The sequence below is a fragment of the Euprymna scolopes genome, chromosome 23 (genome assembly GCF_053919585.1).
Source record: "Euprymna scolopes isolate OS-2025 chromosome 23, ASM5391958v1, whole genome shotgun sequence".
Taxonomy (NCBI): domain Eukaryota; kingdom Metazoa; phylum Mollusca; class Cephalopoda; order Sepiida; family Sepiolidae; genus Euprymna; species Euprymna scolopes.
Window position 1 is genome coordinate 50,393,956 of NC_136504.1, and position 22,581 is coordinate 50,416,536.

The 22,581-nt window shown below is 33.9% G+C and overlaps 1 protein-coding gene across 6 annotated transcripts in view; it reads right to left on the reverse strand.

The window, feature by feature from the left end:
- Positions 1-22,581, reverse strand: part of LOC145245890 (glycine receptor subunit alpha-3-like) — a 477,134-nt gene that overhangs the window by 139,192 nt on the left and 315,361 nt on the right. For all 6 annotated transcript variants that reach the window (XM_080107614.1, XM_080107618.1, XM_080107617.1 and 3 more), the window contains exon 5: positions 18,836-19,062. In XM_080107614.1, the coding sequence (XP_079963740.1) occupies positions 18,836-19,062 (227 nt within the window). The remainder of the gene's footprint in view (positions 1-18,835; positions 19,063-22,581) is intronic.

Sequence of the window (22,581 nt, forward strand, 5' to 3'; positions counted from 1 at the left end):
ATATATACTAGCAAAAGTACCCGTCGTTGACTGGATTCAAAAACAGCCTACAGAAAATGGACTCTGATTTATGAAAGTATAATAGGTTATGAAAAGGAAGGGTTGTAAAGAGATAGCTTCGAATTCGGGGGTATCAAAACCAAAGCAAAATATGATGAAAGTAAAAATAAAATAGATAAACCCCATAATTTATTATATCATACCTGTTCACACTGAAACACTTATCACAATATTCTGTGGATCTATATTAAAAAACCTTGTTAAACTTTGTGATATATTTCCATTCTATGGAGGTCAGACGCGAACGAACACTCCATAATTTTATTATACCATATTTCTTCAAACTGAAACATAATTATCAAAGTATACTTACGCAGATAGATATGAAAAGTCTTTATTAAAGTTTGTGCCTATTTCCATCCTATGGAGGCCAGGCGCGAACGCAGACCCCACAATTTTATTATACCATCCCTATTTAAGTAAAACATACTTATCAAAGTATTATTATGTACATCTATATCAAAAACACTTGTAAATGTTTTTTTATTTTTAAATTTTTTATTTCCATACTTTGTGGACCAGGCGCATACGCAGACCCCACAATTGTAATGAATCATCATTATGCCAAATCCAACGTACCTATTCCTGTGTCTCGATACATCTATCATTATATGTGATCAGTTTTCTATAATAGTCAACCATATAGGAGCCTATTCGTGACCAGACACACGCACACACAGATGTTCAGCTTTATATATATATATATATATATATATATATATAGTCCGTTTTTTAACTTTGACCAAAATATTTACTCCTTTAACATTTTTTTGGGGGGTGAGTATCAAATCAAATTGAAAAGTTCTATCCATGTCCAAGTAGACCCAAAATTGGTGGAGGAGTTTGGTAGAGTGTTTAAAGGTCAACTCGTTCAACTTTGAAAGCCAAATTCCACCCCAAAACCCGATTAAAAAGATTTTCCCAAATCTTAATATTCCTTATGTCAAATCTTGAGTCTCTAGACCGAAAATTCACTGAATTATATGATTGTGAAATGTACACAAACACACAGACAGACAGACATTTTCACTTATATATATATATATATATATATATATATATATATACACATATATATATATATATATATATATATATATATATATATATATATACTTGTTTATTGTTATATAAACATGCTCACATCCCGCTGCTACAAATAGCCACTTGTTTCAATCAAACAACGGATATCATCAGGCAGCGACTTGACTATTCAAAAGTTCAATGAATAACCGTATATATATATACTAGACCACCCGTGACCCGTTGGGTCAGTACGTTATATTAGCTATGGAATTCATGTATGAGCGTGACACTTGTGGCATAAAGAAAATAGTTTTTTTTTTACATAACAGAAGCATTTCTATGAAAGTATATTAAAATGAAAAAAGAATATAGATAGATTTCTATGAGTCGTTCTGTTTATTATAATTGTTATTTTTTTTTAAATTACAGTTACTGAATTATAAGTGGTTGGTCATACTTATAGGTAAATATGCACTGAACAGGTATCATAATCCTTATTATAGTTAAATTCAAATTTTGATATATCATCTTTTAAATGAAATTGTTAGTTGAAAGTACAGAATAATAAAAAAAACACTCTCCACATGTTAATAATGGCTTTTTAAATAGAAAATGAAAATAAAATGTAACTTTTTCATTTAATTTAAGCAAACATTCAGTACCCATTGTGTAAAGGAAAACACTATTTAATGTAATAGAAATGTGTGCATTTACCGATTCAGCTTTCCGTTTGGAAATGTAAGCAGACGACTTTAAAAAACATGGGAAGAAGAAAAAGAAATTTTTTTGTAATAACGCCCTCTAGTAAAAAGGTCTGCATTAGTTAAGGGGGATAACTCTATCCAGTTTTACATCGCTGCCTTTTTCTCTCTCTCACACATACACGTAACTATTTCTCGCGTACGTAACGAAAACAGAGGGAGTAGGAGTGTTGAAATCTATTAGAGGGAAAGTGAGAGGTGTTTTCTTTCCATAAATTGTATAGGGTAATATTTCATATTATCAATAGATTCATAGATAAATAGATTTTATAATATATATTATAATTATCTATGAATCTATGTATTATTTGTATATATAAATAACTATTTGATCAAATTAAATTAAATTGTTTGTATTAAAAGCGATATAAAAATTCCGAAATTGGAATAACGGATTGCAGACGTTGCTATTAACGCATGCGAAACCGGATGTTGAAAACCGGAAATCTGATTGCAAACATACAAGATCCATAGACTTTTAGTATTATATAGATATATATATATATATATATATATATGTATATATATATATATATACGCGTATCTTTTATCGACATGTTAAAAAGATAAAAATCTCTATTAAAATTTTCCTTTTCTGTTTGTTGTACATACGCATAGCTAAGAGAGTATGACTAATACCATACATTCTTGCTATCCAATTACTTAAAATGTTATTTATCTGCATTAAAACCAATGTTGGTCGGTGAGTGCTTGATATTGACTGTTTTTAGAATCGATGTATCTACTGTCAAATCTTACGAAGTCTTTTGAGATAAGATCTTTTGTCGCGTTTTGTTTATTACTTTTTGCACGGAAAACATTGTACGTGCTAGTTCTGATTTTATTATAATCCCTTCGTATTAAGCACGCACTTCCTCTCGTATCCATTACTCGTACGAGCATTCCTCGCTTTAATGGTGTACTTCTATTTTGTTTTTCGTCGTATTTTCCGGAATATGGTTACCCTTCATATCAAATATAAAGTTGGTAAGTTTTATGCCTTGAATCAATATTCTAAACACACGAGCAGATAGACAAACTGAAATGTGCTTTAAAAATTAAAAATACATCCATTGAAGAAGCCATTTCTTGTATACATATGCACACACGCACACACGCACACACACACACACCTGCTATATAACGAAACAGTACTGTATGTGGATGGCTATAAATGCTCTCTATCTTGGGTTGAGCTTATTGGCAAGTGATAAACAAGCTGCAACTAACGTATTAAGCGATGCCCTTTGTGTAAACAAATGGGGCTTGTGCGTTTGGACGATATTTGTAAAATTGTTAATTCACATGCCCGTCTTAGCAGCTGCCGAATAGCGTAACGCTAAGTAGCGCCGACTGCCGTCCAGGCGGTCGATTTTCAAACCTGGCTTGAGGTAACTGCTAATCTAGCCGCACCGATGAGCTGTGATACAGTGACACAGTACTGTATGTAGTATATATATATATATATATATATATATATATATATATATATATATATATATATGTCAAGTTTCATTTTTGCTCAATTTTAACTCCTTACCAACTAATTCTACCAGCCAAAGATCAAATTTGGTTTGTTTCACTGGTTTAAATCTCCTATATATTAAGTTTCAAGTCTGCAGAAAAAAAACTGACTAAGTAGTTATATAGAGACCGTTCTTCAGAGAGAAAGAGAGAGAGAGAGAGAGAGAGAGAGAGAGAGAGAGAGAGAGAAACACTTATATATATTCTAGCAGCACCCGTGGACCGGTGTTTCCCCGTGTGAGCCTGTCCCCAGTAGCAAAAAAGTAAACTACGGTTGTTGTTGATGGTCACTGCCCTCCCTGAACAAATGCGGGCACTGACGGCCTTGGCCAAAATGAAATAATCTGGATTTCACTGGTTAGTATTGATGGTTTGGGTCGAATTTTTTTTTGTTTTTTGTTCCTTCTGTCCACATTAAAATAACGACCCTGGTGTCTAACTTTGCCCTCCTGGGGAGGAAAGGTTAGTAGGAACATGCAGGTACTGTTTGAATTTTCAAAAAGCAATTAAGGCGAATGTGTAAATAAGTATGAATCAATAAAAGTACAAGAAATGGTCAATTAGAATAATAATGGAATTTATAAACAGAAGTCTTAGAGGTTAGGAATTCTCACTGTATATGGAATATGTAGAGTGATTGAAATCACATAAATTAATATACGAAAGTACAATTTTATGCGTAAACTTTAAGTACTCAATGAACAGGTAAAGCTAGGTAGTAAGTTATATATTTTCCATATATATATATATATATATATATATATATATATATATATATATATATATATATATATATATATATATATATATATACCACGATAATACTAACAGAGGTCGAATTTAGCTTTATTAAGGTGCCTACGTGTTATTCTTTTTTGTCTGTAACGGTCATTGTGCTGCACAAGTATTGGTTTCTATATTTCCATCACTGTGCTACATCTGGGGTATTATCTGAAAAAAAAAAACTAGCAAGTCTAACAACGACACCTGCTTTTTTCACCAGATGATTTTTCACGAGTATCACATTAATACTCAAAAAGAGATCATACTTGAAACGCGAAGGCAGCCAAGATATGTCCACTCTCTAACTTACTATACGCACGCACGCACACACACACACACACACACACACACACATATGTGTGTTATTATATGTATATATATATATATATACTTTTATTTAAATATTATACATTTTTGGGTTCCGTTGGAGATACAAGGATTTCGTGCATCTGGTCATATTGGATTAGGAAATGTTCTTTTGTCTTTACTCCAGATAAATTCATCAATCCTGTTTAAATGACTAAACCGGAAGTCATATGACTAAGTAATGACAATATTAGGAGTCAGATAGGGACATATTTTTTCCTAATTTGAGGATGACTAGTTGCACAAACCCTAGCATCCCCAGTAGAGACACTAATATGTATAATATTGAAATGAAATAATATTAGTTTTGAATGATCTAGGTGGTTTTGTCGTGTAGTTTGTAATATGACGTTAAATTTGAACTCAACCTCAGATCAAAAGTCTCAAACTCAAATCCAACTGTTCTCTTCTCTCTGCACTTTCCCCACTGACGCCCAAAATAAAGAAGACGGCTCTTTTATAGAGAGACCCAACCACGTCTCATTTGCATACTCCCTCCACCCTCTCGTCACATCACGTGATTTTCAGTCCATAAATACCAGGGGGCGGCCATTTTTATTTTCTCTTTTTTTCTTTCCTAACACGAGCCGCACAATGCATGAGGTAAGGTTCTTTACTTTGATATACAGATATTTTGTGTATTAGTGTGTATAATTTAGGTATTTTTTAAATGAAACAATTAACGTGGTACTTTCGGCTACCCCTTGAAATGATATTAATAAAAATGTTAATAATATTCTGCAATCCAACAATCTTCAGTACAAATAAACTTCAGACTATGTCTGACGTTTAAGTGGAGTTTTATAGGTTTTATTCACTCGCGTTCACCAAAAACAAGGCATATCGCCATTGGATATAGGAGATTACTATTTAGGAGTATACCTACAAAGGGTACTATTTTGGGTTTGAGCAGCAAGATGTCTGTTTACATTTCATTCAAATTTCTGCATGTTAGTACAGCCAGAGAAGTGGGAACATGGGAAGGAATTCCAAGGTCTAGTAGTTCGCGCTGTTAATTTCGGTTGATGATTGCAAATTACATTTAACGCTGATTTGGCTTTAAAAGCCAGAAACTAAATTGCGTTTGTACGAGCGTGTGTGTGTGTGTGTGTGTGTGTGTGAGAGAGAGAGAGAGAGAGATAGAGAGAGGGAGAGGGAGAGGGAGAGGGGGGTGGAACCAATAACACAAGAGAAAGAAGACCAAATTTGTACGCCATGTTTCAGCTAGCCCCCGCATATTTAGTTCGTTTGAGTCGATTGCCAGCAGGCTAAAAAGCAAAACCGCTCTTAACGTGATTGCTCGACTTCCCTATTTAGCAACCCTGCCTTTTAGTAACGATAGAATTATTATCATTATCATTATTATTATTATTATTATTATTAGTAGTAGTAGTAGTAGTAGTAGTATAATTATTCTTCTACATAGTATAGTCAACATGTGCTATACAAACATTGCTAAATTCCTGGTCACCAAACTTGGTCAACATATCATCGTCTAACTTTTTCAGGGGATATCTGCCAACGGTCAAGGTCATGGAAAAGGTAACAAAAAACTACCTTTGAATTTGTTAAATTTCACAGTGTTAAAGTCAAGGAACAGTAAAAGACAAACCCTGACCCTAACTTCGAGTCAATTCATTGTAGAGACGTGACTCATCGCTACGCAATTAGAGGCAATGAAGAACTTAAACTTGACGTCGGCCTGGAAATTTCGTTCAGGCCAAAACTTTGACGAAATTATATAATTTTTTTTTAACTGATGTTTTTTAATAAGGACAATCGAATTTTTATTTTAGCTGTCAAACTTTCCATTGCATAATACGCCATGCAATTTAGAGAAATGAGGCATACAATACACAAGATACTGTTAAAACCCCATCGAATATATGTCAGCTTATGTTATGGTAACATATATTGAACGAGTTTCTAACAGTATTTTTTTTAGGTTTCAGTTTTAACTCATTTCCCCAAACTTACAAGAGAGTGCCCCGCCATTTGCAATGTTCAAATACATCGGTAAACGCTGTATGCTTTTCAAGATGAATAAATATATTACATTAAATAAAAAACACTAAAAAAAATTATCCAGTTAGATAGAAAAGTAAGTTATCTTGCCTTTGATAACATTTATTTGTTATATATTTGTTTTTTGACAACTTTTTCGAATCTCTGTGTACAGTAAAACAACCCCTTATATGCTTTTATATAGAATTATGTGGTTCTAACAGTGTCGGATATATACTCGAGAGTCAAAACAATGATAAGAATATTCTGTTGCCATAGCCCTACGGATTTGTGTTCTTGTTTGGTCATAAAATACGGCAGTATTTACAAACATAACAAAGCATTCTTATTTTAAATCGTTTTTCGACAGTCTAGTTGATGTATATTATATACGCTTATTGTTTCATCGCTCCTCTGTTTCCACAACGTTGCCCAGTTCTCCCTTTCCCAGTTCTCTCGGTTTGAACGGCGAGTGTCACACGGAAATAGATATGAAATAGATCTGAAATAGATTTGAGATATCTAGACCGCGTATCCGCGGTGTCAACGCCCAAAGACTAGCTGGGTTCCCGCGTTGTGTGTATTATAATATGGGAAATGACAGCTGGGGAAGAATGCGTACATTATTGTATCACAGTCTCCACAACGATGCAGTCATACCAATTAATGAGAAAAGAAATGTGTGCATTTAGACAAGACTAAACAAATATTTGCTGAGTTTACTATAACATACAGACCTGTCACAATTATGCACAGGAAGTTAGAGATTTTTTTCTGTTAGCCTTTTCGGTAGAAACAATTAAAACTGTTAAAAACATACCCACATCACTTAAATAGCAGTGAATCATTTTCACGGGGTTTGGAAAAAGAGATTATATGCGTTCACAAACAAACATCTACATATTAATGAACGTGAATGTGTCTGTGTATCTGTCTGTCTGTGTATATGTGTGTCTGTGTGTGTACATTTTCCCTACGCAATAACTCTGTCAATTTTATGTCTGCAGACTCGAAATTTGATTTGGGAAAATCGATGTCATCGGTTTTCGGCCAGAAATTTGGCGATTAAGGGGTCAAAGTTCAACTATTTGACCTTTGAGAACTTTACCAACCTCCTCCAACAATTTTGGGTCTATGCACTTGGAATTTTAGATATAGGTTCCTTGGACATGGATCTAACTTAATAACTTGATTTGAGCCCAAAACAATAAGTTTTAAGGGGGTCATAATAGGGGTCAAAGTTAAAAAAATTGACCGCTTTTTTTTTTTTGCTCAACATACACCTCCAAATATCCGGGCAACGCCGGGCACTCATGCTAATATATACACACACACACACACACACACACACACACACACACACACACACACACACACACACACACATATATATATATATATATATATATATATATATATATATATATATATATATTGACAGCAAGTCATTATTCAAGCACATCTAATTGAACACGACAGAGTTATTCTTTTTTTCCGATTTTTGTGGATATCTTTTCAATTCCACGGGCGGTTTTTTTTTTTATTTCAGCTGGCATGTTGTATATAATGGCGCCCAAATCTTTTTTCTGCCTGATTATATTTTCTTATTAATAACTACAAATCGAAACATTGTCATGCCAGTGTACCCAACTTGTTAGATGACCGTATAAATAAATATTAATATGAATATATCTATTAGCTATTGAGCACTATTATGTAGACTCTATGTATATTCTTTGCATTTAATCCTAAGAATACATTCTAAACCTGGACTCTTTGTATGTGTGAGTTCGCCTTCTTGAAAACGGCTGGGCCATTATTTTTTTAATTACACACAAATTTGCTCGACGTGTCTTAGAGGTTTATGTAGGTTTTGTATTGGGTTGCGTTTGATAAGTATTGAAAATCGAAACAATTCGATTAAAGAAAATTCGATTTTGACCAAAGTTAACACTTTTATACAACCTAACATCACAGGTGCATTTAAGAAGTTTTATCACCGCACAAGCAGAAAAAGCCCAGTCTATAAAATCAACTGGAAATTATTTTATAAAACAGGGGCGCGTTAGAAATCAATGTTTCTTTTTATAGCACAATTGTACCATAATACTTGACTTTTGTACATTTAACTTAAATTGAAGTTATTATGTAAAGATAATTTCATAAAATCAACAGTCGGTCCTTTGGTAAGAAAGGGGCGTGTTCGAAATAAATGTTTCTGTATAGAGTACAACTAAACCATAATGTTTGACTTTTGCCTTTTTAAACATTAAATGAAACCATTATTTACAGATAATTTTATAAAAGAAAATAACAGTAGATGCTGTACGATGTAATGTACCTATTTACTATGCCTCCCCACGGGACAGAGTTAGACACCAGGGTCGTTTTTTAACGTGGAGAAAAGGTACAAAAATAAAAATTGTCTCAGTCGTAAAGGATTTCTCCTCCACCGAAAGAGAACAAGAAATAGAAGTGCAGCATCATAAGAACAGATACTACACTTTGATCTCGTCCCGAAGGCCAACTGGACTAAAAACTGCGGGGGGGGGGGCACGTGAAGCTTCCTTCCTGTACACTTTAATCGTCTTTAATTTTTTAAAAAATGGGCGATTTTACCGATACAATGATAATAAAAATATGGAAGATTGGAACATTTGTTGATCATTAGTTATTCCCGAGACAACATTGGGTCTCAATGCTAGTCTCTCTCTCTTTCTCTTTCTCTCTCTCTCTCTCTCTCTCTCTGTCTCTCTCTCTCTCTCTCTCTCTCTCTCTCTCTCTCTCTATATATATATATATATATATATATATATATATATGCACGTTTCATTAAATAGCACAGATAACTTTCGCTTGTTTTTCTTGTAATCCTCCTTTTTTCTTTGTCGGACCATTTTCCGAACATTTTTTCCGAGTTTAGAGACATATTAATAAATAACACGGCCGTTTTAACTGTCTCATATTGCGAGGTGCGCCTCCCGATCTTTGAGGCATTGTTAATCCACATTAATAAAGCAACGATTAACCAGACTCAAAACGAAACGGAAGGCACACTCAAGTGCTTTTGAGTAGTTTAATGATTTTAAGCGATTTTAATCGTCTTTTAATAATTTTTTAATCGTCTTTTCATTTCATCTCGCTAATTTCATTTTTCAATTTCATTTTTTATTTTATTTTTTACTACTCGCCTGAAGATGACCAATGGAGGTCGAAAACGTTCGCGATTATGGGAACTTTCTTTTTTTACTCGGAAAAAACGTTCGGAAAATGGTCCGACAAAGAGAAAAGGAGGATTACAAGAAAAACAAGCAAGAGTTATCTGTGCTATTAAATGAAACCTGCATTAAAAAAAATGCTCCCTAAATATACTTAGACCCTTCTATACTAAGGTAGTTTTTACTTTTGCTTACTTCAAGAGTGCCACCTTTGAGGGGGGCACAATACAGACGACCTTGTACTATATATCGCTTTTGTGTGTGTGTGGGGGGAAGCAATTACATACCAACAGATGAAAGCAGACACCCATTGGCATGTTTGCCTAAGGGAGACAATAATTTTTCTTTTGTACTACTGATAATTGCTAACGATCCAAACAGTTGAATGTGATAAATAGCGTCTGAATGAAACGTGCACACCTGATAACGAATAAATGGAAATAGATAATAACAAATAGGAAACGTAAGAGAATTGCTTGATAAGACGGAAGTTAATAGATATACCAGAAGTAACTGGTTGAATGGTTGTAAGTGTATCTCATTCGCCATTATTATAACCTGAGGTGGGATTCAGTTTAAGTATCGCAAATAACATCCGGGCAATTCTCATGGAGGAGCTAATCATGCCCTATCAGTTATGGCTCTACTAAGAGCGACAATACAGTAAAACGCCGGTTGCTATGTATGATGCGCACTTGGAAGCTAATCGTTAAATAGTTTTGTACAGTTATTTATCCTATATATGAAGTAGATGTTTTCCCCTCTACCATTGTCCGATATAACTTTCTAACAAAAAGTCTAATTTATAAAACTTACTATATCTGTTTGTCTGTGTCACTATAGTTTCACACTTTATCTCTTCGGGAACTAAAAGATGCAGAGCGGCGCTACGGGCCACAAATGATTGGATTTTTATGGACCGTTCACTGATCAGTCTTTAGACTGTTAAAATAGTTTTTAAGGGGTCAAAAAGATGTAAAAAATGCAAAAAAATCGTCAAACATTTTCTAGATTCATTCGATTATTTTTAAACTATTCATATACGTGTCATGTATAGTCCCAAAAGTCCCCATATCTAAATTTAAGTTCAGCACCATGCAAAACTGCTAAATAGATATACGCAGAAAAATTTGGACAAATATGGTAAAATACGGCCCCCAAAAGTGGAGAATATTTATTTGTCCTAAAAGAGCTCCTGGGGAACAGCCAAGAGTGATCGCGATGTATAGACGAACAAAATCATATAGAAATCAATGTTACATCTTTTCAGAACGTTTTATAAAGATCAAAGGTATAATTTTTTTATTTAATAAGCACAAAAGTATCAATTTTAACCATTTTAACCGGATAATTCGTTCTGTTAAATTTTACTTATATCATGTTTAATGTTTGCGCAAAATTAAAAAAAAATTCTAAGGTGTAGTTATTGAGAAAAGTGCGGATAGACGAACGGCCAAGGGTGAATTTGCAGGTCCACCCTCCTTTTGTCGGGGGACCAAAAATAGTTCATATGGGTATCTATTTACTTCTGTTACACTTATATATATATATATATATATATATATATATATATATATATATATATACAGGGTGTCCACAAAGTCTCGCTACATTATGTAGCCAGACTTTGTGTATACCAATATATCGCTTTGTCTTATTCATAATGTTCTTATTAAACTATCTCTTACTCAAGAAGCTTGGCCCCTATTATGACCCCTTAACATTTATTGTTTGGGACTCAAATCAAGTTATTAAGTTACATTAATGTCCAAGGAATCTATGTGTAAAATGTCAATTGTTTAATTGTATATACCCAAAATTGGCGGAGGAGTTTGTTAGAGTTCTCAAAGGTCAAATCGTTGAACTTTGACCCTGTATCAGCCAAATTTCTCTCCCAAAACGGATTACAAAGATTTTTTCCAAATCTCAGTACCCTGTATATCAAATTTCGAGTCTGTAGACTGAAAATTGATAGAGTTATTGCGTAGGAAAATGTACACACATACACACAGACACACAGATACAGAGACGTTCACTTATATATATAACTACTTCATTTACTCACATAAAATTAATATGCGAAAGTATTGATTTATGCGTAAACTTTAAGTATTTACTTCAACAGTGCTCAATACGTAGGTAGAGCTAGTTAGTAATTTATAAAATATATATGGCGATTAAGCTACACTGAATATTCGGCGTTTCATCCACTATAGGATTCGTCAGGCTTATGCGCGAATTCTGTGGTTGTTTCTCGTTTTCATATATGTTGAAGATTTCTAGCTAGCCAATCAGCTTTCTAGTATCCACCGCGCCCCTTCCTATCAGCCAATGGGCATGCATTTTATCGAATAAAGGATCTGTTTTATAACTAGGTTAGTGATTTAAGGCAGACGATTTTCCTCATTTCATATATATATACGTATACATATATATATATATATATATATATATATATATATATATATACATAGAGAGAGAGAAAGAGACACAGAGAGAGAGAACGAGCGAAAGACGAATAGAGAGGGAGAGAGAGGGAGAGTAAGAAAGAGCGAACTAGTAAAAAAGGGAGATAACCAGAGGTTGTTTGTGGAGCATTTAGAGTTAATTGCAACATTTCACATAAAAAGGAGGTAATTTTTTCTTATATAGACTCATTAAGTCTGTTTTTTATGATACAATTCTTATGTAGAACTAGTTTTATGCGTAAGTTTTCCTAATGACCAAACATTATCTGATGACCGTAATGGATTACCCCCATAACTATAAAAAACGATAAACTTTATTACATACAAGTCTACAGGAATAGGTAACTTTCGAAATGATGCATATTTATTCCTGATTACCCGACATTATCTGAAGACCAGGATGAAATACAAAAAATCTGATAAACTTTATTATATTCATATCTGCACGGTAAGCTGTTTTCGAACAACAATATCTTCTGTCGGTGGCCCACTTCATTTCGAGTTTCTGCTATTGTTCCGTTACAAATATCATTCTAGAACCTTAATTCCTTTCATGTAAAAACACAAAACCTTTATGCACTTTGTCATGTTTTTCGTGAATGTAATTCCCTTTCATTGTTTTATTGTTTTTTTTTTATCTTTATGCAAGTATGTTTATATGGTTTTACACATCTTATGCCGAACTGTAGCAATATTTGAACAAATAGAAACAACATATTTTGCGACTAAATTAAGTATTTTTCAACCAGAATTGAAATTGTAGGAATATTAGATGACGTGTTCAAGAAATTGCGCCATGACATGAAGTCTATCTCGAAAAGAAACCAGTAAGATTTGTAAATAGTAATATATATATATATATATATATATGGTTAAACTGGTAATTAGTATTAACCTGAAGAGAGTGCTCAATACTATTGCAGAGCAAATATGTGTTTTATTTATTTATTTATTTATTTATTTATTGCCATTTTATCAGTTTGATTACATATGCTTCGGATGTTGGACCATGTTTAAGATCCAACAGCCTCATCAGACCTTACAGAAAGCCGATTACAGATTTTCTGTAAGGTCTGACGAGGCTGCTGGATCGTAAACATGGTCCAACATCCGAAACATATGTAAACAAACAGATGAAACGGTAATAAAAAAATAAAACATATATATATATATATATATATATATATATATATATATATATATATATATATATATATATATATTAGGTTGGTGCAAAAATAATGTCGATTTTATATATAGTGGAATACCAAAATCGACATTATTTTTGCACCAAACTAATATATATATATATATATATATATATATATATATATATATATATATATATATATATATATATATATATATAGCCAGCAATGGTTTTCTCCAGATATTGCGCACAGAAATCACTTTTTCCACTGCTTCCAACGTAATAGATGTATGGAAACTAAAACCGCTTTCAGGACTGCCAGCAACCATTGCAAGAAAGTAATAAAGAACGCAAGAGAGTTATATGCTCAGTCCGTCAAGTCCAAAGTAGCTGAGCAGCGGCTTGGTTCCCACCAGTTTTGGCAAATAGCAAACAGAATCCTGAACAGAAGCGTGTGTGCTATCCCAACTATCATCAATGGCCCTGAGTTAATCTCGTCAGCATTAGACAAAGCCAAACTCTTTGCCAAGAACTTTGCAGCTAATTCTACCCTTTGCGACCAAGGTCGCCAATCCCCAATATTTCCTCCTGTATCAGAAAACACGCTATGTGATATACAAATATTTATACGTGATGTTGCCAAGCTAATCAAAAACCTTGATTCCAGTAAAGCAACCGGCCCTGACGGTATTCCAATTATAGTACTCCAAAAACTTCAATCAGAACTAGCGCCCATACTTACAAAACTGTTTAAACGTTGTCTTAAGGAGAATTGCTTCCCATCACCCTGGAAAATCTCATCAGTATGCCCTGTATTTAAGAATTCAGGTGATCGTTCACCCCCTTCTCAGTATAGGCCAATAAGCCTCCTGTGCGTCATGAGTAAGTTGTTGGAATTCGTGTTAAATAGAGAAGTAATCAACCATCTCAGCAAAAATAACCTTCTTAGTGACACTCAATATGTTTTCCGTTCTGCTAGATCTACAGCAGATGTGATTGCAGTTATATCTCATAGGATTAGCGAATCTCTCGACAGAGGCAACCTTTCTAGGGCAATTGCTCTTGACATATTAAAGGCCTTTGATAGGGTATGGCATAAAGGTTTACTTCACAAGGTCTCCAGCTATGGTATAGCTGGAAATATCTTCTCAATTATTAAATCATTTCTTTCTGATAGGTTCATAAGAGTAGTTGATGGTCAAAAATCAAAAGCTCACAGTATTAATGCTGGAGTCCCTCAGGGGTCCATCCTGGGCCCACCTCTTTTCCTGATCTACATTAATGATCTTCCAAATCACACCCTTACATCATTTTGCTGACGATACTACGATCTAGGGTAGCACATCCAAGACAGTCAAGGACCAAGTTCTCTCTGTTTCTCTCTCCTCTGATCACGTTGTATTATGGGGAAAGGAGTGGCTGGTTAATTTTAATGCATCTAAGACCAAGCTTCTATCTTTACAACATCAGCGTTCCGACCTCCATCTGGCATCAATTAAAATGAATAGCTCTCGTCTTAGGGAGACCTCAAAGTTTGACAGGCTTCTGGGCTTGACCATTACTCCTGATCTTAAATGGAATACGTACATCAAATCTGTTGCCAAGGCCGCTGAACAAATGGTGGGATCCTTCTATCGACCCAGTAGATATCTCACTTCTGATGCAATTCTCTATCTATATAAGAGCCAGGTACGTCCAAGGATGGAATACTGTTGCCACATCTGGGCAGGAGCTGCGAGAAAGGACTTGTCCTTCCTTGATAGAGTTCAAAATAGACTTCGTGGCCTGGTGGGAGATGTCCTTTTCTCTTCGCTGCAACTTCTATCTCACAGAAGAGATGTTGTGAGTCTGTCTCTGCTTTATCATTATTTTCATGGAAAGTGTTCGACTGAGCTTCAATCTATGGTTCCCCCTCGCAAAACTTTCACAAGAAACACTCGTCTAGCTGAAAACACTATCAATAATTCCCCCACTCTTTATTTGTGCCTAAACCTAAACATAGATTCCATGATCAAAGCTTCTTTCTCAGAACTGCACGCCTGTGGAATTGTCTTCCGTTTTCCTGCTTTCCAGCTGACTACAATATGGTTGTCTTCAAGTCCAACGTTAACAAATTTCTGATGAGCCCTTCCACTTAAGTTAACAAATTTACCGAACTTCCATTACTATCGATTACTATATTGTCCAATTTCTACTGTACACCCCTTAACCCTTATCCTTGAGTGGCCTCTCGGCCTTGATAAGTAATGACACCTATGTAAAAAAAATATATATATATGGCACTTGTGCATAATTTGAAGCAGACATAACTCAGTGTCCGATCGGCTTTTCTCGGAACATGACGTCATGCGCTCATGTTTGATTGTAATCTGAGGTAAGAAGTCGATCATCTATTCGATGCGCTGGAAACTAGTAAACGAACTTTTCGAAATAAATTGGAAGAAGAAAAAAAATTAAATTCAGTAAGCAGCATACTTGTGAGACATCTTTTCCGTAAACTGTTCCCCACCTCCCTCAATAAAAAAGATAATGAATATATATTGCTTGGAGAAACTTTCAAATTTGCAGCATTAAGAATGTTTTTAAACATTCAATTCAACATTATATAGTCAATTCTTAATTAATACTACATATATTTTAAGTTATAAATTTATCTTTTTTTACCAGAATATCTTGTCTTTTTCTTTTCTAGTTTAACAGCTGTCATTTTACTTTTCCATGTTTAATCTTAACCATATTACTTCTCATGCTCGCATTTTTCTATGTAATCCATAATTTTTCCATGCTTTGCTTTGAAATAATATTTCTCTGTTGTACTTGTTACCTGTGAATTATTAGCGACATTACAGCTCAGCAGCAGATCGAGACAGCGGTGTATTATTAGCGAAAGTTTTTATTTATATCTTGTTACGACAGCATCTCCGCCGTTCCCAGCCGATTTGAGGTAGCGTAACAGATTAGGTTGCTATGGTAACCAACAATCAATCAAAAACAACCAAAAAAAGAAAACGTCGCTACGTTCCTTACACATTCTGAGAATTTTTGAACACAGTAATTAATTATAACTTTGTTATACTGAGCGAAAATTGACAAGACTTTTTTAGAATATAGTTGAGAAGGTGACCTATGAAGTAAAACTTGTTTTAAATTTGGTCGCAAAGTGAGTGAGCGGTGAAGCTCTAGGTGTGTCAGAAATTTCGTGAAATAGTGAATAATTCCACCCCATCTTTCCAAGCTTATAACTCCTCGAGAAATGTAATTTAAGCCCTAATTTTTTTTTTCAATTAAAGGAGCAATGATCAAGGTTTAATTAAAAAAAACAAAAAAACAACATGTTTTTTTTTTAAAAAAAGGTTTTAAACTTCGGACTTTACAGGTAAATTTCTAAAAAAAAGTTCTTCCTTTTGTTTTAAATTTGAATATATTATTTATTGACCTTTTCTCTTCAATTTGTGATATATAAGACTTTGGTACATAAATTAATTATTTACTTTTTAATAGAATTTCAAAATGGGAGGCGTGAATTATTCGACCCCCTGTCTTTCCAAGTTTATAACTCCTCGAAAAATGTAATTCAAGCCCTAATTTTCTTTCAATTAAAGGAGCAAGGACCAAGGTTTCATTAAAAAAAAAAAAAGAAAAACGTGGTTTAAAAAAAAGGTTTTAAACTTCAAACTTTACAGGTAAAATTCTAAAAAAACACTACTTGTTTTTTGTTTTAAATTTGAATATATTATTTATGGACCTTTTCTCTTCCATTTGTGAGTAAATTAATAATTTACTTTTCGGTGAGTAAATTAATTATTTACTTTTTAATAGAAACTTCAAAATGGGGGGGGCGTGAATTAAAAAAAAAACGTTTGTCTAAAATATTATATTCAGTTTATTGGAAAGAACATAAAATTTCACATTGACCCTGAAAATATCGTAAAAATAGAATCAATAGAAAAATTTTGATAGATTTTTAAAGTTTAAAAATTGAAAAATATTGAGTTCGGAAAATTCATTACTGTTTAAAAAAAAATATATTTCTATTACTTGTAAAACAACTTTAATAGTTTATTTTGGAAGTATACTCCATAAAGAAAATAAATAACCCACTTTTAACCGAGAAATTACGAGATTTTTATATTTTATTCGCAGTTTCGTGTTAGGGGTGTCAAAAATTCCTACAAAAATTCTGATACACCTAGTGAAGCTCTAAATAAAACTAACACTTAACCATACATTCACAAAATACTATCGAGTTTGAATAATATAGTTTAGACCGCTTTGAATGTATTTGAATACGTTGAATAAATGCGATGCACACGTTGTGTTGAACAGAAAATTATGAATGAAATGATTCTGAAAAAAGATACTTTATTTATTAATTACTAGCGAGGGGTACCCGGCGTTGCCCGGATGTTTGGAGGTGTGTGTGGAAACTCCGGGGGGGGGGGGGGTTAAAAAAAGTAAGTATGGGGATCGAACCCGAACCCTTGAGGCAAAGTTGTAAATTAAAGTGTGAAAAAAAAAGTGCGACGTTAACGATTGCCCCACCGCGACATGCTAACGGAAACACGTTTGAATTTATTTAATTACTTGGATTTAGTAGGTGCCCGTTTTAATGAGTTAATGAGGTTAAGTTTGACTGCGGGATTTCATTTACCGCTGAACGCTTTTTTCCCGCCAAGAAAAAAAAAAAAAACACTAACCCACATGCGGCGAGCGACAAATGTTGAATATTTATCTTCCCGAAATCAAGCCAATTAAATAGACAGGCGAGCTTCGTTGTTAACTGTGAGATATTACGATTTATATGTGATATAAAAAGTTTTAAAAAGTTGTGAACCGACCGACCGCTTCTCTGAAAAAAGCCTTTTCAGAAAAAGCGAACACACATACATACATAATACATTTTCGCTTTTATATATATAGATTATTTGTAATAGTTTTTTGATTGAATGATTCTTTTTGCTTTGATATAAGTAATACTTCCGTTTCTCGATATGAATAGGATTTTGTTTTGTGTTTACAAAAGAGTTATGAATATAATCTTTTTTTATAACCCATGTTTCAAACATTTAATGTAGGAAATTTGCGAACTAGGAAATCCAAACGGTGTATACATATAATATAAAAATATAAATGAATAATTAAAAAAAAACAACAAAAAAACATAGATGACGTAATATCTGGATTTTGTACTTATGCAGAGAACGACGCGCTTCTTCGTATATGTGCGTCGGCATATTTCGGCAGTGTACGTAAACCGTCGGAATATGCCTAGCACTGACCACATTTTAAAGTGTAAAAAAGAAAAAAGAAAAAAAGAGTACATCTTGAAAGAAAATATATCATATAGTAATTTAATATAAAGAAAATATTTTATCATAGTAAAGAAAATTACATTTGTGTAAGCTTCCTGGATATATCGACGCAATATACACGGAAAAACGGGTCATCTTCTGCATGAGTATCCTGGATTCTTACCTGATGCTGTAATAGACTGTGCCGTTTTTGTAGATGTGGAACATACGATTTGGTAACGTGACGTCATGAAAAGCCCCTTTCTTTTCATTGCTAAAAAAGAGATCGGGTACCCAAAGGTTTTTGATTCGGCTACTGTCTACCTCGAGTCGTGGTAAGTCAGACATGTTTGTATAATTGAGCCGATGATCTTCCCAGACTTGTCGCAGAAGAACGGTTACACTGTATTCCTGCAAATCGATAAATTGAAATCAATACAGTAACAAGAAACTGAATAATGAATAGTTACAGCATTTACGATAAAATGAAAGAAAAAAAACAGCATTTACGATAAAATGAAAGAAAAAAATCTTTTAAAGTAAATCGAAGCATAATCTGTTAGATCTATAAGACTGAGAACGTGTGTTTGAGGACACTTCTCAACCTATATACTACATGAATTTTTTATCTGCAGACTTTAAATTTGGTATATAGGGTATTCAGACACGTGGAAAACTTTTTACTAGGTTTTCATCCAGAAAAAAAGATATCAAAATTTTATCTGTTTGTCAACTGTTTCACGAATGCGCATACGCGAATATATCACATGACAGATTACTTATGCAAAGAATAAGTAGGTTTGAAAACGCTTTTTAAAGATCGTATCAAGTTGGCCTAATGGTTATCGTACTAAAATCATTGTTTCGGCTTCGATCTCAGAGTTTTTTTGCTTTTTTTTTACTTAGGAGAAATGAACTGTTTAGAAAAAATCACCCTCGCAGGCACATGTCTCGGTTTCTTTTCGTTTCTTTTTTACTTCATATTTTTTTTTGTGTGTGATTTTATGTTACGTTTAATACCGACGGTATATATGTTTATAATAAATAACAATTCTGCATTTTATTCCATTTTATTTTAAACTTGCAGGCCGCCCGGCGTTTCCAGGTCGTAAAATATGCATAAATATCATCAAATGCAATAATGTAATAATTTATTTCTGAGTCTGATATTTTAATACTGTTTTTGCTTCTGTTGTTATGAGTAAGACGAAAAAAAATCATACCGCTCGTGCAATTGCTGATAGAATTTACAACCCTTTCTTCACTCTGACCATATTAGTGATGAGTAAACTACCTGTTGTTGCCTGACTTGTCCACCAAATTTCAATTATAAATGTCTAACAGTCTGTGTTTTATCACCGTATAACGATATGCGTAAAAGCTTTGCTGATCATCTCATAAGTTGGAGGTGATCTTGACTGTGCTTCATGCCTACCCTCAGATTTTTATGCTAGGTTATATCAAAGACTAGCCTGGGTGTCCGGCGTTGCCCGGGCGTTTGAAGGTGTTTGTTGAGCAAGAAAAAAAAACTGGCAGTAGACAGATAGGCTCGAACCCGAAGGAGGAAAAGAACGTAACGCCCCCCCCCCAAAAAAAAACGTGACGTCTTTTCCGTTGCGCCCATCGCCAACCTTGAAGTGGCGAAGGTTTAAATTAAGGCTTGTAATCTGATAATTGTCGTATGATGGTTGAGCTTCACAACGATATCAATCTCGTGAAAATCCGTCGCCTCTGTCGAAAGTTTTAGGCAGAATTTACATACATACATACATACATACATACATACATACATAAGACAGCTTTTACATACATACATACATACATAAAAACATGCATACATACATACAAACATGCATGCATACAAACATACATACAAACATACGTACATATAAACTTACAACAATACATACAAACAAACAAACATACATACATACATACGTACATGCATAAAAACATACATACACATATACAAACATACATAAATACATACATGCGTTCATACACGCATAAAACATTCATACAAATATACATACAAACAAACATAAAAAATTCATGCATACAAACATGATACAAACATACATACATATAAACACACATACATACATGCAAACACACATACATACATACATACATACATACATGCATTTAAACAGACTGGTGAGATTTATAGATGATGTCTATCAAAACAATCCCTACACTATTGCTGTGTTATTGACAAATTTAAACAGAGTAGAAAGTGGATCTTGGGTTTACTTTCGGCAGTTGCATAACTCTTGCTTTCCTTTTTTGTCCTTTAGTTCTCACATTCCAAGAGCGATGTTTCGGACAAAGAGGGAAAGATTTTTGTTTCTGGATCAGAATAAATTCGATATGAAACTTATCGTAGCCAAGTTTGGATTTTGAAATGTTATCTTTAGCTCCTTACATCAAGTGGCTTCGTGCCTTGCAATGCTCTTGTTTTACTGTTCTAACAACTTCTGGGAGGCTCCATGGAAGTCCTCTTGTGTGAGCGTGTCAATGACTCTCGTCATAGCTTCTTTCATCTCCTCGATTCTCTCATATCGACAGCCTCTAAGGTTTTCCTTGAGCTAAAAGGATAACGAAAATGTCACAAGAATTAAGGACTGGACTCTAGAGAGAGTGAGGAACTGTCTTGATGTCCATCTTGGTCAAAATAGTCTTTTACAAAGATGGAGTTGTGGACTGGTGCATTCGCGCAAATCTTCCGCACCTTCAGTTGCTTGCGAATAATTGTGTGTACAGTTCCCACATGGACATCAAACTGTGCACTTATTGTCTCTATAAACACACGACGGTTATTATCAATGAAATTCTTTATTTGGCCAATCAACTCTGGTTTTCTGACTTCTTACTCCTCCAACACCCCTCATTATCCCTTACAGACTCCCTGCCTTCCTTAAATCTCTTATTCCACTCAGAAACTGATGCTCGATTCATGCAAGATGGTCCAAAAGCAATCTAAAGCATTCCATATGCTTCTGTGGCTTTTTCCAAATTTAAAACAGATTAGTATTTCATATCGTTCTTCTTAGGCGCCCTTACGTTGAGATTGCATTTGAGAAATTCACAAGCTGTGGCAATCAGGCTTTAGTAGGGTGTATTCCAATTCCTGCTGTAGCTGTTCATTTGAACCTGAAATAAGAAAAAAATAGTCAGTTATCTCATAAGACGTATATCAATAACATATTGATTTTTCAAGAGTCTATGATAATTTTAAATGTTTGTACAAGAACATTTTGGAAACTTCCCGAAGGCACCTTGTATTTCAAAAGCAAGTGTGAAAAACTTCAGTTGGTAGGTGGATTTTTCTAATGAAGAACAAATTACCATATATTTATCAAAAAAAAAAAAAACAAACACACGGATCCCCATTCCAATACGGATGGAATTAAAGTAAGATAAAAACAAGATGTAATCATACTAAACATTATCTATGAATTATTATTAGAATTTTAAACGGAATCCATTACATGATTTGGATTTTCGAAAATGTCTAAACTTGAAGGCTTAAGTTTAGAAGGCCTTAATGTAACATAGCGCGAATGGCAATATGCAAATACCGAGCCATGGGAGAAACGATATCACGGTAAGGAAAAAGAGGACTATAAAAAGGAGAGGACACTTGCAAGAAGACGATCACGTTATAGGCGTTAATTGTTTGAGAGGTCGTTCGTGAAGACGATCACAGCGGTAACGAGAGAATGAGGAAATATATGTTGTTGTACAACAAAAAAAGGCAAGTTAGACTCTTGCTATTCTTTATCCGATTTGCGACTGAGGTTACAACATGTTGGTTCCCGGACAACGTTACATTAAAAGAAAATTAGAATTGACGAATTCATGTCTAATTTATGTCTAATGATAATGAATAAAATGCAGTTTAAATCTGAAAAAAAAAAAATTTCAAAT